The sequence below is a fragment of the Euprymna scolopes genome, chromosome 31 (genome assembly GCF_053919585.1).
Source record: "Euprymna scolopes isolate OS-2025 chromosome 31, ASM5391958v1, whole genome shotgun sequence".
NCBI lineage: Eukaryota > Metazoa > Mollusca > Cephalopoda > Sepiida > Sepiolidae > Euprymna > Euprymna scolopes.
In genome coordinates this window covers 65712850-65729395 of record NC_136512.1, presented here as the reverse complement: position 1 = coordinate 65729395, position 16546 = coordinate 65712850, and the positions used below count along the sequence as shown (strand labels likewise).

Here is a 16546-nt window from a genome sequence, read left to right as displayed (position 1 = left end):
GGGGGAATTATTGATAGTGTTTTCAGCTAGCCGAGTGTTTCTTGTGAAAGTTTGGTGAAGGGGGAGACCAGAGATTGAAGCTCAATTGAGCACTTGCAATGAAAATAACAATAAAGCAAAGACAAACTCACATCTCTTCTGTGAGAAAGAGGTTGCAGGGAAGAGAAAAAGACATCTCCTACGAGGCTACAAAGTCTATTTTGAACTCTATCAAAGCGGGATAAGTCCTTTCTAGCAGCTCCTGCCCAGATGTGGCAACAGTACTCCATCCTTGGATGTACCTGGCTCTTATATAGATAGAGAATTGCATCAACAGTGAGATATCTACTGAATCGATAGAAGGATCCTACAATTTTTTCAGCGGCCTTGGCAACGGATTTTATGTACATGTTCCATTTAAGATCAAGAGTAAAGGTCAAGCCCAGAAGCTGTCAAAACATGAGGCCTCCACAAGACGAGAGCCATTCAGATGGGAATCAGAACGTTGATGATGTAAAGATAAAAGCTTGGTTTTAGATGTATTAAAAGTAACAAGCCACTCCTTTTCCCATTGTACTACACGCTCAAGATCAGAGGAGAGAGAATTGGAGAGAACTTGGTCGTTTATGGTCTTAGATGTGCTACCATAGATGGTAGGGTCATCAGCATAAATGTCTACGAATGATGTAGAGAGATCTTGTGAAGTAAACCTTTATTTCGATACCCTATCAAAGGCCTTTGATATGTCAACAGTAATTGCCCAAGAAATGTGGCCTCCGTCGAGAGATTCGCTAATCCTATGAGATATAACTGTAAGCACATCTGCTGTAGATCTAGCAGAATGGAAATCATATTGTACGTCACTAAGAAGGTCATTTTTGCTGATATGATTGATTACTTCTCTATATAACACAGATTCCAGCAACTTACTCATGACACACGGAAGATTTATTGGCCTGTACTGAGAGGGAGATGACCGATCACCTGAATTCTTAAATACAGGGTGCACTGATGAGATTTTCCAGGGTGATGGGAAGCAATTCTCCTTAAGACAACGTTTAAACAGTTTTGCAAGTATGGGCACTAGTTGTGGTTGAAATTTTTTGAATACTGTAATTGGAATACAGTCAGGGCCGGTTGCTTTTTGATTAGCTTGGTGACATCATGTACAGATATTTGCATATCATAGTGTTTTCTGATACAGGAGGAAATATTGGGGGTTGGCGGCCTTGGTCGCAAAGGGTAGAATTAGCTGCAAAGTTCTTGGCAAAGAGTTTGGCTTTGTCTGATGCTGACGAGATTACCTCAGGTCCTCACCTGTTTGTTTAAAATGTATGTATGTATGTTTGTATGTCTCGCAAAAAACTTTCGACAAAGGCGACAGATTTTCACGATATCAGTATCATTTTGAAGCACGACCCTTGGGACGACAAATATTGAAAAATTGGCCAAAAACATTAATTCCTTCATCTTCAACTGGGTACTTCTGTAAAGGAGGGTCGTTTTTTTTTGCTGACATTTTTTGCAAGTCCATTCAAAGCGTGCATAAATGACGTTGCATATAAGGCTTTATTACGACCACCCATGACATCACAACCACGGTAGGCTCATCGATAAGACAATTTGTTTTTTTTCACCTCTTTTTCCTCTGGTGCGTTACGGATTCAAGCCTGACTACCTACTAGTACTTTTTTTTTTGCCCTCGCAATTTTCCTTTTCTTTTTTTTTGCTCAACCAACACCCTTACACACACCACTTTCTTTTCTGCCTTCGTGTCATGGGTTCGAGCCTGCCTGCCTACTACAACTTTTTTTTTTTAACACACACCTCCAAACACCCAGGCAACGCCGGGCACACAGGTTAGTTTCAACTAAAAGAAAGATACTGTGTGTGTAAGTGGAAACAGGAAAATGCCTTTAATGAAACCAAAACCATCTAATTCTGCCTACCCCTTTCATGAATTGCTTGCCTTTCTAGCCAAAATTTTCAGTTTTCAGAGAGCACGGTTATTTTTCTTAAAACCCTTTTTTGCAAAAAAACTAAGCTAAACTTATATTTAGTTGCTGTGCTCCAAAATTCATAATGATCAGTTAAATAGTTTAGGTTTAAGAGTGAATACTATAATACAAATATATAAACATTTGTAACTTTAGAAAGATTAAGATACGGAACAGTTCCATTTCTTTCCTTTAAAAACTATAAGAAACTTTTCCAACCACCAACTGTCATGACAGATAACACCCTTTCAAGAGCCTTCTGTCAACATCAAGTGGAATAAGTACATAGAAGATGCAGACAAGTTCGCTGCAAAGGTAATCACCCTCTACTGGGCTAGAAAACTTCTACATCTGCTAATATCCTATATCTTTATGGTCATCTTTCGACCAGAAAGAAAATGAGATCAAAAAGATACTTACCTTGTAGTACATATGTTCTATCCTCCTTAAGTAACATCGGCAAAGTTCCTTTGTTGGCACTTGGTTGTGTTCGAGATAAGCTTGCAACTTCTCAATTATTTCGCAGACAGTACGCTCATCCTTAAGACTGCAAAAGAGAAAACACAATGGAGATTGAAACACGACAAAGATCCTAACATTTATATAAATATACATTTATACAAGAACATTCCAGAAGGATTCACATTTCTGAAATCTTCTTTCACTTTTATTAAGATTGAACAATCCTAAACCTCTACTTGTAAATAAGTCACACGTCTCCGAAGATGAAATGCTATTTATTTTATTAAACGAAAATGTGAGATTCTTAGCTAATTAAAGTAGAAGTAGATCCAATGTATGTGTAGGTTTTGAGTGGAGACTGGCTTTACTAAATTGCACACATTTTGAATTATTACACACACTTTGAATTTTAAATTTTTTTTAATTTTTTTTTTTTATTACATTTTCACCCCAAACAAGGCACATTGCCACTTTGGTGTAGGGGGCTACTATCAGGGGCAGCAACTACTGGGGCACTATGTAGGTTCACGTTGCACTTGAACTTCTGCATGTCAGTACAGTTAGGGAAGCAGGGACCTGGAATGGAATTCCAAAATCTAGCGGTTCTGGGGAAGAAACTACTGAAGTAGAAAGATCTTTTACATCTAGGGATCTCTACTGTGTGGGGGTGGGATTTAGCTGCCTGTCGGGTTTGTCAAGGGTGTCTACGTCGTGGGGGCACAAGTGTCTGCAGTTCGTCAGAGCATTCACCATTAAAATACTTGTAGAACAAGCAGAGGGATGCAACGTTTTGTCAATGGGACAGAGGCTGAAGCTTAGATGCCAGTTCAGGGCCTATCAGATTGGCGACTCTTTTTTGAACCTTGTCTAGGAGCGAGAGACTAGTAGCAGATGCACCAGCCTAAATGTGACAACAATACTCCATACATGGGCGAATGGTGGCCTTATAGAGGTACAGGATACTTTCAGGTGTCAGTAGTTTTCTAGCACGGTAGAGAGAGCCTACCTTTTTCGCAGCGGCCCTGGCAATGTTTTCAATATAATCGTTCCAGCTCATGTTTCCTGTGAACGTTAGGCCAAGCAGTTTGAAAGATGTACTCTTAGACAGGGAGTCACTGGCCATTGCTATTGGTGGCAGAGAAGGTTTCTTGTAATTATTGAAGGAAACTAGTTTAGTCTTGGCAGCATTGAATGTGACCATCTATTTATGTCCCCATTCCACTACCGATTGGAGGTCATGTTTTTGCCATTTCTTTAGATATGTGTTCATTGGTTTTCCTGTCATGCCTGTTATAGAGTGTAGTGTCATCAGCATATATACCCATCTCAGAGGCAGTTTTGTCGGGGAGGTCATTAATAAATATCAGGAACAATAGAGGTCCAAGAATAGACCCCTGAGGCACTCCCGCATTTATATCACACTGTTTAGATGTTCGACCGTCGAGGACAACCTGGATTTTTCTCTTGTCTAAGAAGGATTCAATTATGCTAAGTATTCTACCAGTGATACCGTACGATTTAATTTTCCTGAGGAGGCCCTTGTGCCATACCCTGTCAAAAGCCTTAGATATATCTAGAGCTACCACTTTGGCCTCGTCCGCTTTGTCCAGTGAATGGTATATACGTTCAGAGATTACAGTGAGGATGTCAGCTGTGGAATGGGCTTGTCTAAATCCATATCGTTTGTCAGTCAGAAGTTTAGCATCTGTAAGGTGCCGGACTAGAGCATGGTTAATTATGGTCACAAATATTTTGGCGAAAAGTGGGAGGAAGCTAATGGGGCGATAATTTGATGGGTCAGTTCTTTCGCCAGAATTCTTGAATATTGAATTCTTGAAGCAGTTTTCCAACAGCCCGGAAAGCATGATTCATTAAGGCATTTGTTGTAGAGTTTGGAGAGAACTGGAGGTACTTCGGCTGAGCACTTTTTTAATAGCACAGCTGGGATGAGATCAGGTCCACATGCTTTAGAAGTGTCAGGATTTTTTATGATAGCATGTACCTGAGCAGGGGAGATTTTTAGATCGTCTAGCGTGGCGTCTGTCCGCAAAGGAAAGTCAGGAAGGGGGTGGTTGGAAGGGTTCAGTGTGGAGTTCGAGGCAAACCGGCTGGCAAGCATATTAGCCTTGTCGGTTGCTGAGCAAACACCCTCGTGATTGTTGGTTAGCGGGGGAATTGTTGATTGCCCATTATTTACTACACTGTTGTAGATTTTCCAGAAGTCACGATTTCCTAATTTTTGTGCTTCGATGCGTTTTTTAGCGGTTTCAGTAAATAGTAAATTCTCTCTTAGCTGCCGCTATTTCTTTCTTAACATTATTTCTAGCTTCTATATACTTCTGTTTGTTTGAACTGGACTTATGTCGGTTAAATCTGCGGTATGCATGCTGCCTTTGAGCAATGGCAGTTGCGCAAGTCGAAGTAAACCATTGGGGAGAGTGGGGTTTGCTATAAAATTTCCGCATGGGAACATGTGCTTCCATTGCTGTTTTGAACCATTCAGTGGTCTCATTTGCGCACTATTCAGCAGGAAGAGAAAAAATATTTCCCCATGGGGCATCTCTGATAAGATTTCTGATGGCTTCCCAGTCAGCCTTTTTATAATATCTCGTTGTTTTGAGCACTGGCTCTTCAGTTTTGGGTCTAGAATTTAGGGCGATTTCTACCATTATCACTGCATGGTCAGCGTTCCCGAGTGGGCTGTCAGCATTTGTTGTACAGTCCTCGGGAACTGTAGTCCGAAACAGATCTAGAAGTGATGCTTGTTGTTCTTGCTGGTCAGGGAAACGGGTTGGAAACGTAACCATTTGTGATAGAGAGTGAGATATAGCAAAACTGTGTTGTGCTGCCCGCTGCATCTGTGTGAGTAGAGAATCCAAGCCAGTTTTTGTGGTGAACATTAAAGTCACCAAATTTGGATCCATATGTCAACAGTATAAATTTGACTTATCAAAACATTAACTCGTGATCATTTTGTCTTCAACCACTTCATATTCTTCCATCTGGATTTTTAATTAATCTTTTTACTAGCGAAACCTATGGATATTCCACAGGTGACTCATTCATATGTAATATTTTGATGTTGGCATTCTGTGGATGTTCAGTGTAAATGGAGAAGCTCTAATATTATAGCTTTTTTGTTAAAACTGCAAAAGTATTTATCTAAGCTGGCATGAACGCCTGGCAAAGTCCAGTCGTAAAGTGCACTTAAATATGATATTTTAATTCTTGCAAATTGCGTATATATTATTATAGAGTTAATGTTCTATTGATTTTTATATATTATAAAGTTGCGATTTAAAAAAAAAAAATAAAAAAATAAAAATATATCCATATTACTTGGGTGCATTAGCTTGAATCAAAACCGAAATGAAAAAAAAATAAAAATAAAAAAAAAACAGAATATATATATATATATATATATATATAAACTCGAGTTCCTTCAGTCATAATTGAAACAGAAACGATAACTTATAAAATTATTTATAAAAAAAATAGATGGCTTAAGTGCCATCAGCTATAATCGAAACCGAAACCAAAATTTATGAATTCTTGGTAAAATAATTTATAACCAGAAATGGAAGTACATAACAATTAAACGACCCGGATGTAAGCGTGACACGGAAAATAACACACGCGCTATCGTATTAATATATATAGATTTTTCATTTCTTTTCCCCATTTTCTCTTTGCATTAAAAAATTTTCTTTTTGCATTTATGACGAGTTTTCATATAATGCTGTTTTGATTCGAGTACCGACAAATTCATAGCTTTGTTATATTCATTTGCTAATATCTTTCCTCGGATGAAAAGAACGCATTTCTTTGAAACGTTGCGGATTAAGGAAATTTTAATATTTCTTATTTAAGTAGCCGGTCGAACAATAAATTCATGTAAAATTTAACTTACAGTCTTAAATTGTGTTCTTCTATGACAAGCTCTTTTTTCTTATTTTGGTTGTATTGAGCTTTTTTTTTTATCTGGTTGGGACTACTATATAAATATTTATATTTATATTCACTTTAAGTTTACAGAAGCTTGTAAACTCGAGTTTTACTTCTAGATTTTATATATGTTCTATCTTTACATCATCAACGTTCTGATCCCCATCGGGCATCAATTGAAATGAATGGCTCTCGTCTTGGGAAGGCCTTATGTTTTGACAGTTTCTGGGCTTGCCCTTTACTCCTGATCTTAAATGAAACACATACATCAAATCCATTGCCAAGGCTGCTGGAAAAATGGTGGGATCCTTCTATCGATCCAGTAGATATCTCACGATGCAATTCTCTATCTATATAAGAGCCAGGTACGTCCAAGGATGGAGTACTGTTGCCACATTTGGGCAGGGCTGCTAGAAAGGACATCCCGCCTTGATAGAGTTAAAAATAGACTTTGTTGCCTCGTAGGGGATGTTTTTTTTCTCTTCCCTGCAACCTCTTTCTCACAGAAGAGATGTTGCGAGTTTGCTTTATCGTTATTTTCACGGCAAGTGCTCATCTGAGTTCCATTCTATGCCCCCCCCCCTCGCCAAACTTTCACAAGAAACACCCGTCTAGCAGAAAATACTATCAATAATTTCCCCCACTCTTATCGGTACCTAAACCTAAACGTAGATTCCATGAACAAAGCTTCTTTCTTAGAACGCCTATGGAATTGTTTTCCATTTTCCTGCTTTCCAGCTGACTACAATATGGTTGTCTTCAAGTCTAACGTAAACAAGTTTTTGATGAGCCAATAGATATAAGTTAACAAATTTACTGAATTTCCATTATTAACGATTACTTTATTGTCCAATTGTCTACTGTACACTCTTTAACCCTTTTTTTTTTTTTTTTTTTTACAGTGATCACCACTTATCAAGGCCCGGAAGCCACTCAGGGATAAGGGTTATTGCAAGTACATTACGTTAGTGTGGAGATTTGATGAAGTGTTCACTTAAGGGGGCGGTTCATTAGGAATTTGTTAACATTGGACTTGAAGACATCCAAGTTGTAGTCCGGTGGGAAGCAGGCAGATGGAACAGAGTTCCACAGGCGTGCAGTTCTAAGAAAGAAGCTTTGTTCATGGAATCCGTGTTTTGATTTAGGCACAGATATAGAGTGGGAGAAATTTTTCACAGTGGATTCAGCTAGACGGGTGTTTTTCGTGAAAGATTGGCGAGGGGGGACCAGAGACTGGAGTTCAGAGGAGCACCTGCCATGGAAATAACGATAAAACAAGGATAGGCTAGCAGCGTCTCTCCTGCGGGAGAGAGGTTGCAGGGTAGAGAAAAGGGCATCCCCCACTAAGCCACGAAGTCTATTTTGTACTCTGTCAAGGCATTCTCGAGTGGTCTTTTGGCCTTGATAAGTGGTGATGCCTTTGTAAAAAAAAAAAAAAAAAAAATTCTTTGAACTGACACAAACTTCTCGATTGTTTTGAAAATATACTGCCATTGTTTTCATGTTTTTTTTTTTTAATTTGTTGTGCAGATATCTGCTGCATTTTCAAAAAATATGAAAAACATTTAATTTACAAGAATTTAACTTTTCCAACTCGGGTCAAAAACTAGCCAACAATAAGTCATATATGGACAGATTCCAACTCAGAAAAGGGGCAATTCTTCCCCTTCTGTCAGAAACATCAATTATAAAAAATAAGGAAAGCAAAAGTTATAAGGATGCTGGCAATAATCTACTGAAATAAAACAATGTTTAAAATACAGAAGAATTAAGAAAGTCTGAATTATCCAAATACTTAATATAAATTGTTTACTTGCTTCCACACAAGAGTAAGTTAGAAACAAGATCAGTTTTAAATACAAGGAAAATTTGTCTCCCCAAAAAAGAGACGTTCTGGATTGGAACAAAAATAAAAATTGCCTCAGTTCATAAAAAATAAAAATTGCCTCAGTTCATAAAAAATAAAAATTGCTTCAGTTCATAAAGACCTCTCCATTATCAACTGAGGACAAAACAGACCAAGTGCAGCAGTAGAACTTTGTTCCTAACCAAAAGACTAAGGAAGACAGTTTTTTTTTTTTTTTTTTTTTTTTTTAAATTAATTCACAAAAGATTATCAAGAAAAACTTACCGTTCAATGTACTCAGTACTATGGGGATCACATCCTTGCAGCATCTTTTTAAATTCTTCATCCATCCTCTCTACAATTGTCAGGATACATCCTCGTACACGGTAAGGAGAAGTCTAAAATGAAATAAGAGCAGGTGGATTGCGAATATTAGATTATTTACTTTATGGCCATCAAGCTTTATGGGTTTGAAGGCGGAGAGCTTTTAGAAAGTTTAGCCGTGTCTAATAATTGGGGAGGTGTGAGAGGAGGCAACAATCAGAAGCCGATATATTTCTATTTACTTGCATCCTCTGAATGGTATCAAAACTGAAAGAGAACACCTCCCACTCTGATAGTTGCCTGCAAGGATGCCCTCTCAGATCGAACAAACACTGTAACAGAACGCGGACATACATATGCAAATGCATGTGAAATGACGTCACCAGTGAAGAAAAAAAAAAAACATAAAAAGGATAAAGATGATCACATTAGAGATGTAGAGCACGTTGAAGATCATGATCACATAACGAACGCCACAACGGTAACAAGAGAATGAGGAAATAAATGGCACTGTACAACAAAACAAACGAGTTGAAGTTCTTTTCTATTCTTCGCTCATTTTGCGACCGAGGCTACATGTTGATTCTCGGACAACGTTATATTTTGATCCTAGCCTACTCCCTAGATCATAATATCTACGATTTGCGAACGCACGTCGTATCTACATTTATTTACATTGACTTTTATAAAATTCATGCTATTCCTTCCTCTCGCGTGTTTGTTCGGCCTTTTCGTATAAAAGTGAAACTGAATCGAAAGCGAAGGCATCTTCCCGGCCTTTCATACCAGTACATCCAGAAAGCAATCAGTTTTGATCAATCTGGGGAAAACCCCTCATATCAGACAATTGCTATTCATTTGGACACTCCCTTTTAATGGGTAGCTGGTTTTCCCTAACATCGTGGGGAAAATATACGGCAGGTGGAAAACTGTAAACTTAACTGGCTAACAATGTGAACTTATTCACTTAACTTTCACTTTCTGCATGTCAACTTTTTAATCGCTAAATTTGAACGGTTTTTGTTTCCTCTCCCGTCTTAGTGTAGCGATAAAATCTCAGGTTTTCTTTCACTCTCTTTTCCCCCCATCACATCGTGTCATGGGTTTGAGCTTGCCTGCCTACTACTAACACATTTTTTTTTCATGTTCTTTTCTTCCTTTGCTGTTCGGGTTCCAGCCTGCCTTCCTTACTAACACTTTCTTCTTTTTCCCTCCACATGCACATACAAACACCCGGGCAATGCCAGGCACCCTTGCTAGTTAAATATAAAGCGTTTGGTAAAGGATAATACCTTACCTAATTGGCCTCCAAGAGGTCTCAATACATCCCAAGATTCTGCGATACACAAAATATAGTCTCTCCATAGTGAAGAGCTACATTCTTCTTGATTGGTTGTTTTTGTTTTACGGCATATCAACCCTTTTCAGGTTATTTAATGCCGAATCCAAAGATTTTGAAGAAAAATTTTTTAATAGAATATACTTGCTGTTTTCAAGCCGGTTTCTATTTAACCCATAGTGGAATCCTAACAGGTACTACCACTTCGCGTCAGAGTGGACCTGGGAGCAATATCAATTAAAGGCTGGCTCCACACTCCCCAAAGCCCGCAAGCTGGGGCCTCACCACTGGATATAGTTTAAGGTCATATCCAGGACCACATTCTTCTTGGAGTTACTCTTAATATACATGGGCACAGACAGAAAACAGCTGATCAGAGGAGTAAACCATGACCACCACAACTCCTACTATTCCACACAAAGCAATTAATTCAACTACCTGATTGGTTCATTCTGGATTGTTGTCCAAATCTTTGTGGTCATACCCAATAACATTATCATGGTTTTACAGATTTTTAATGTCCATTTTCAAAGTTTTTCAAAGCCTTCTTCAGACAAAATTTAAGTTTTCAAAGCAAAATTTGGAGTCTGTTTTACAATCCACAACAATTCCAAAAGTGGTCAAAAATCAAATATACAACAAATAAATGTACACATAGCTAATAAAAATTACTTTGCAATCTACCAGCATCATTTTTTGATGTTTTTAAGTAATTTTAAATGCTTTTTATTTCATTTCAAATAGTAACTCTCTTTGCAGATTTTAAATTTCCAACCAAGATGGCTGTTTTTTTTTTTGGGGGGGGGGGATCACAATTAGAGAGTCTAGTCTGCACAAGTATTTTTTTTCAGTGGTTGGAGGGGGGGGGGGTATTTATAATATAATAAAAACCACAAATACGCAAATTATAAATAATTTCTTTTTAGTGCATTACTTAAAACCAAAGTTAGAAAGTAAATAATCCCCCCCTCTCTCTCAAATCTGTAGACAAAGCACGTAGATTGATTCTGACTTTAGTCACAAAAATATTAAAAGACAAGAGAATATTTTACTTAGTATTTATAAAAAAGTGAAAGAGATACGGTCCTTTATAATTTTATTATCAGTTATTATTAAGATGTCTTTGCCCATAAAAATTAAATTTGCCTGTGCGATTATTAACGTGAGCCAGATATATTTACTTTTATTAAACAGACTACATGAAATCATTAAAAAAAAAAAAAAAAAAAAAAAAAAAAACTTACCTCAACATTCTCACTGTCTTCCTGGATATTCTCACTGACCGTGATATCATGATGTTCGACCAAATGATCAAGCTGCTTAATCACATAATCAAGGCAACTGAAAACAATTCGGAAATGAAAACAATATGAGATGTTATCGCAAATAATGACAATGCAAAAACATATAAAATTAAGTTAGATTTTCAAAGTTAAATCTAAATGGCAAGAATCTGACAAATCGATATTTGATTCTGACTAGCAATTTGTTTTTTGCCTATGTACTAAAAAGTGCAATTTTTGTTGTTAAAGTGAAATTGAAAAATTGAAATATTGAATTTCAAGTAAAACTAATGGTATCTACTTAACTGTCAAGTCACAGTAATGAGCATGTCCAAAAATTACAAAAAAACAATAAGGTAGAAAATTAATTATTAATAAAAACCGAAGACCAATTGAGTTTTGCTTTCGAATCATAACAAGGGAGGTAAATATTTTCTGAAAACTTTGGCCAATTTAACAAAACTCAATCTTCGCTAATGGTCTTCAAAAACTTTTCACTAATAATTAATTTTCTACCTAACTTTTTTTTTTGTAATTTTTGAAGATAATCATTACTGCAACATGACAAGTAAATACTATTGGCTTTACTTGAAATTCAATATTTTGATTTTCGAATTTCGCTCTAATAATGAAGACGCATCCAGCATGTTCTTTGCACTAAAAAGTGTAATTCACTTAAGTTTCTTTCTGCCAATACTTATTCTGGTTAGGAAGATTGTAACAATGGAGACAATCTTAAATGATGGAATAAAAAAAGTGTGTTCACCTTATTTATTTCTAAAAATAACACAAATAATGTAAGAAACATAAGTCCTATTATAACTTGAAGGTTAAAAATATAACAATATTGACACGAATATTAAGGGCCAAAGTTGATGACAATTGTGTATGATCTTTCTGCAAATAATTATGTTATCTAAAAAGACCAAGAGTCAAAGTGTTATTCTTTCTTTTTTTGGCTTGAAATGTCCTTTGCTACCCAACGATACAGCCTTTGGTGACCAGCACCGGACGATTTGCCCTCCTGATTTTGACAATATAGGAAGAAGTGATAATTCGCCAGATTGTACCCTTCCACATCCAGGTTCCTTGACAGAGTAACTGCCAACCATGAAAAGTCCAACCGGGATATAGAATGCCCAAATTCAATGTCACTTGCTGAACATTGTCTGGAGGTAAGGGCACATTTTAAAATAGAGGTTATCTCCCTTATTTGAGCACGTTTTACAATCACTACATAAATAAATTTATTTGACCATTACATGTTTGCGTTTCTTGCTTTAATGTGGAATACACATTTTTTTTAACATTTATTAATCTAATATTTACTCAAACAAAAACAACAGTGAAAGTGCACAATGGTTAACACTTGAAAAATCGTAAACAAAACCTAGAAAAATAATTTATAGGAAACGCAGTAGAATATGATTATCTATAGACCCGTATACTTTTAAAGTGTAGAAACTGATTGCAAAATTTATTGTGTAACTTATGTATAAAAGGGGGGGGGACAACTCCATGGTGAAGATAGTAAAACAAAACAAAAAAAAAGTGTTAGGGTAGTAACCTTTCCAAAATAGCTAAGCTCAAGTGAACACAAAAAGGAATTTTAAAAATTAAAACTAACGTTTTTTCATGTGTTTTGATAAAACTCCACTAAACATTTCATGAATCATTTAAAATTTTTCCTTCACGTCTAAATTAAAATACAATTTTTCAGAGAGAAGTGGCATCAAGGTGAAAAGGGAGGCAAGATTAGGAAGAGAGAAAAGCAGGAAAAAAAGATGAAGTGAGAGACAGCGGAAGAAAAATGAAAATAAAATCCAGGCAAATAGCAATGAAAAAATAAGGAGATAGAAGTCTAGTGATTTGGCAGAAATCACTAAAAAAGAAAAAAATAAAAATAATAAAGTAAAAAGTAAATAAATTAAAAAATTAAAAATAAAATAAAAATTCAAAAAAAAAAAAAAAGTAAAATTAAAAAAAAAAATAAAAATTCTAAATCAAATAAACATTTTAAAATAAAATAAAAATTTTAAAAATAAAATTAAAATTATTTTTTAAAAATAAAAATTCAAAAAAAAATTTTTTTTTAAATAAATAAAATAAAAAATAAAATAGATATCCGTAGAAAATCCAGGCAATGTTGCATTAATAGAGCAAGTAGTTTTATCAAATCTTTGTAACGAACAACGACTGAACAAAATTAAAAAAATTACTCACTTCTGCCACATTTCCGGTTTCATGTTTGTGGCAATGTTAGGATTGTAATCATAAATAGCTGCAATAATGGAGAACATTATTTTGCAAGCCATGGCAGGACCAAGTTTGTTGCTCTCCGACACAACAAGTAGTTCCTCTAGAATGCCAATCATCTCACTACGGTCAGTTGCCTTCTTGCCTCGAGCGGAAACAATCTCTGTCAACTTATTCATCACAGCTTCGTGATTGATTTCAGTGTCTTTGCTGAACATTTTAGGTTTTTCCTGAAAAAAAAAGAAGGAAAATAAAACAAAATGTCGTTAGCAAACATTTACAAACAAAAAATGCCTTGAATAAAGCCATATTTTAACCATTTGCTAATTATTAGGACATTTTGAACATCAGTTGACATAATCAATATTCTTACTATTACATTAAAAAGAAACTCGGATTATAATGTACCACAGAATTAGCCATTTGTAGGTCATCAACCTACATTCATTTACATAAACATGTACCATTTGCATTTACTCATTGCACATTGTGTCCGAGTCAAAATTGTTTACCAATCCAGTCAGCACTGCAACAAAAAACCCTCACACTAAGAAAAACTGTAGCCTAATCACCTTCATGATCGTGCAATGATAAACAACGCAATACTAGTACTTGAGTTAATCAGTTAAGTTGTATGTGTGTGTGATACCATTGCGTAGCATAGAAGTAGGAACCTCGATGTCATCCACGGATCTATTTGGTCACGTTAGTCTCCAATGATTTTATTCTCAGCCCAATCTACTCTCACCTGGCTTCGACTATAATCTCTCCGATCTCCCTCGGGGACCTCTGAGCGAATAACCGCCTTCAGTTGTGTCCAGCTCACGACTGTCATTAAGTGTAATGTCGATAATTGCAAAAAAAAAAAAAAAAAAAAATGCTCCCAATGCAGTCAACTGGACACTCTCATAAACACTCCAACTGTCATAAAAACTCAGACTGCTACAAAACACTCTCTCACTGCCATAAAACTTAATATATCTCTATCTATTGTTCGTTACCATCATTTGTCACACCTTAACTAAAAATCCCATATCAAGTTTCTTTTGTCTATCTTAGTGATAAACCCTATTTCCTCTTTTGTTATCCGATAACCTACTTCCTTTTCTTTTGTTATATATCCTTTCTCTTTTCTCTCCTACTTCCTAGCACTTGGGGACTGGAAGAGGAGAGGGGTCGACTATAGTATCCCAAAACCAAGAGTGCAGTTCATAAACAAATGTTAGTTTTGGAGATTACAAGTTGTACTAGTCTACTTAGTTGAATGACAAACTTGTAGATCTTTGCTTGACCAGATTAAAACGTTCCAGTCCCATTACAGAGTTCCTTGGCTCTAAAGCTCGAAAGGAACTGATCCAGGCCCAGAGAGGCACACTGGTTCAACTACCTTCTGAAAACCAACTCATTGCTTGAAGCATTCAACTTTCTCTTCCCCTTTCTTCTCAGCTGACATCCACCCTCTTTAAATCTTTCCCCCTTTGACTTGTTCTGGCCTTTTGTTAGTGGTCATTGTTTGAAGGTTAACTAACCGCTATAGACATCCAAAGTTTTCATTTTTGGGCTCACATGTAGATGATCATGAGAATATCTCATCTCTTAAGTGATCTGACTCTGGCCAGAGAAATTTTCAGTTCTCTTTAACCCCCCATCCCATTCATCTTCTCTTTGTCAAGTATCTACCACTGAAACGTCTGCTATTCAAATGCAACAGCAAAACATGGACAGTACATGTTTACAAACAGATGGGATCACATTTCATGTCTGTACATATCACTAATAAAAAAAAAAAGAAAAAGAAAAAAAATGCAAGTAAATAATATTAATGGGAGGTTCTAACGATGCAAGCTGAAATCCATTTTTCGGGATTAAAAAAAAAAATAGAAGTAAAATCCCACTAAAGAGCAGAGAACTTACATTTCTGTCCAAATCATCTTCATTCTTTTCTCTAGTAGTCAAACCTAAGGATTCTGTCTCTTTATATTAGAGCTCCTTTATTTCATACATTTAAATTTTACTATGATCCGTTGGGTCGTTGGTATTTCTTATATACATTATTAAATACATAATTTCTTAAAATCTGACATTGGTTAATAATCAAGGAGGCCCCGTAGAGCAAAACTCACAATTTTCTCCATAAAATGTACTGCAACATTCTGACATTTCACAGATGATCAGGTTTCGCAGCCATACAAGATTAAAGGTCAGACATGTTATAAGCTGCCACTCTCGCATACAACAAAATACTTGGGTTTTGTAAAATTTTTTAACAGTTACCTAAGAATCTCCATATGCCAGGTTCTTCGTTCAAACTCGTCGGCTTAACGTTCACAGGGAACATGAGTTGGAACAGATACATCGAGGGACTTGCCGCAGCTGCTGCAATAAAGATGAGCTCTCTCTATCGTACTAGGAAATCACTTATGTCTGAAAGTATCCTGTACCTCTACAAGGCCCATGTATGGAGTATTGTTGTCACATTTGGGCTGGTGCTTCTGCTACTAGTCTCACTTCTGGACAGGGTTCAAAAGAGTCACCAACCTGATAGATCCTGAACTGTCAACTAGATTTCAGCCACTGTCCCATCGATGAAATGTTGCATCTCTCTGCCTGTTTTACAAGTATTTTAATGATAGATGCTCTGACGAACGATAAGAACTTGTACCCCCCCCTGAAAACCCAACAAACAGCAAAATTCTACCCCTACACAGTAGAGATCCCAGAAAGCTTTCTACTCTAATAGTTTCTTCCCTAGAACTGCTAGACTTTGGAATACCCTCCTAAGTTCGTGCTTCCCCAACTGTACTGACATGCAGAAGTTAAAGTTCAATGTGAACAGACATGTTGGTGCTCAACTCCCTGCAATCATATCCCAGATAGTAGCCCCTTACATCTAAGTGACACCGTGCCTTGTTTAAGGTGAAAATGCAAAAAGGTACATATCTTATAGTTGTCAGTTCGCCTCGTGTTACCCTTAGTTGACTTTATTCACTCTACTACAATTTCTTTCTATGGGACTCAGATTTTGACAGGTGCTGCAGATGAAATTAACTGCATCTGCAATGCTTGTTTTTAGTTTTAATAACTCAAAATTTACTCGGAAGTCAAATTGTTCAGT

At 36.5% G+C, this 16546-nt stretch overlaps 1 protein-coding gene across 1 annotated transcript in view; it reads right to left on the bottom strand.

Moving 5' to 3' along the window:
• LOC145255770 (eukaryotic translation initiation factor 3 subunit C-like) overlaps positions 1-16546 on the bottom strand; it is a 67402-nt gene that overhangs the window by 19529 nt on the left and 31327 nt on the right. The window contains exons 11-14 of the mRNA XM_080114432.1: positions 13399-13661; positions 11137-11233; positions 8515-8627; positions 2397-2523 (exon numbers count right to left, since the gene is read on the bottom strand). Coding sequence (XP_079970558.1) covers positions 2397-2523; positions 8515-8627; positions 11137-11233; positions 13399-13661 — 600 coding nt within the window. The remainder of the gene's footprint in view (positions 1-2396; positions 2524-8514; positions 8628-11136; positions 11234-13398; positions 13662-16546) is intronic.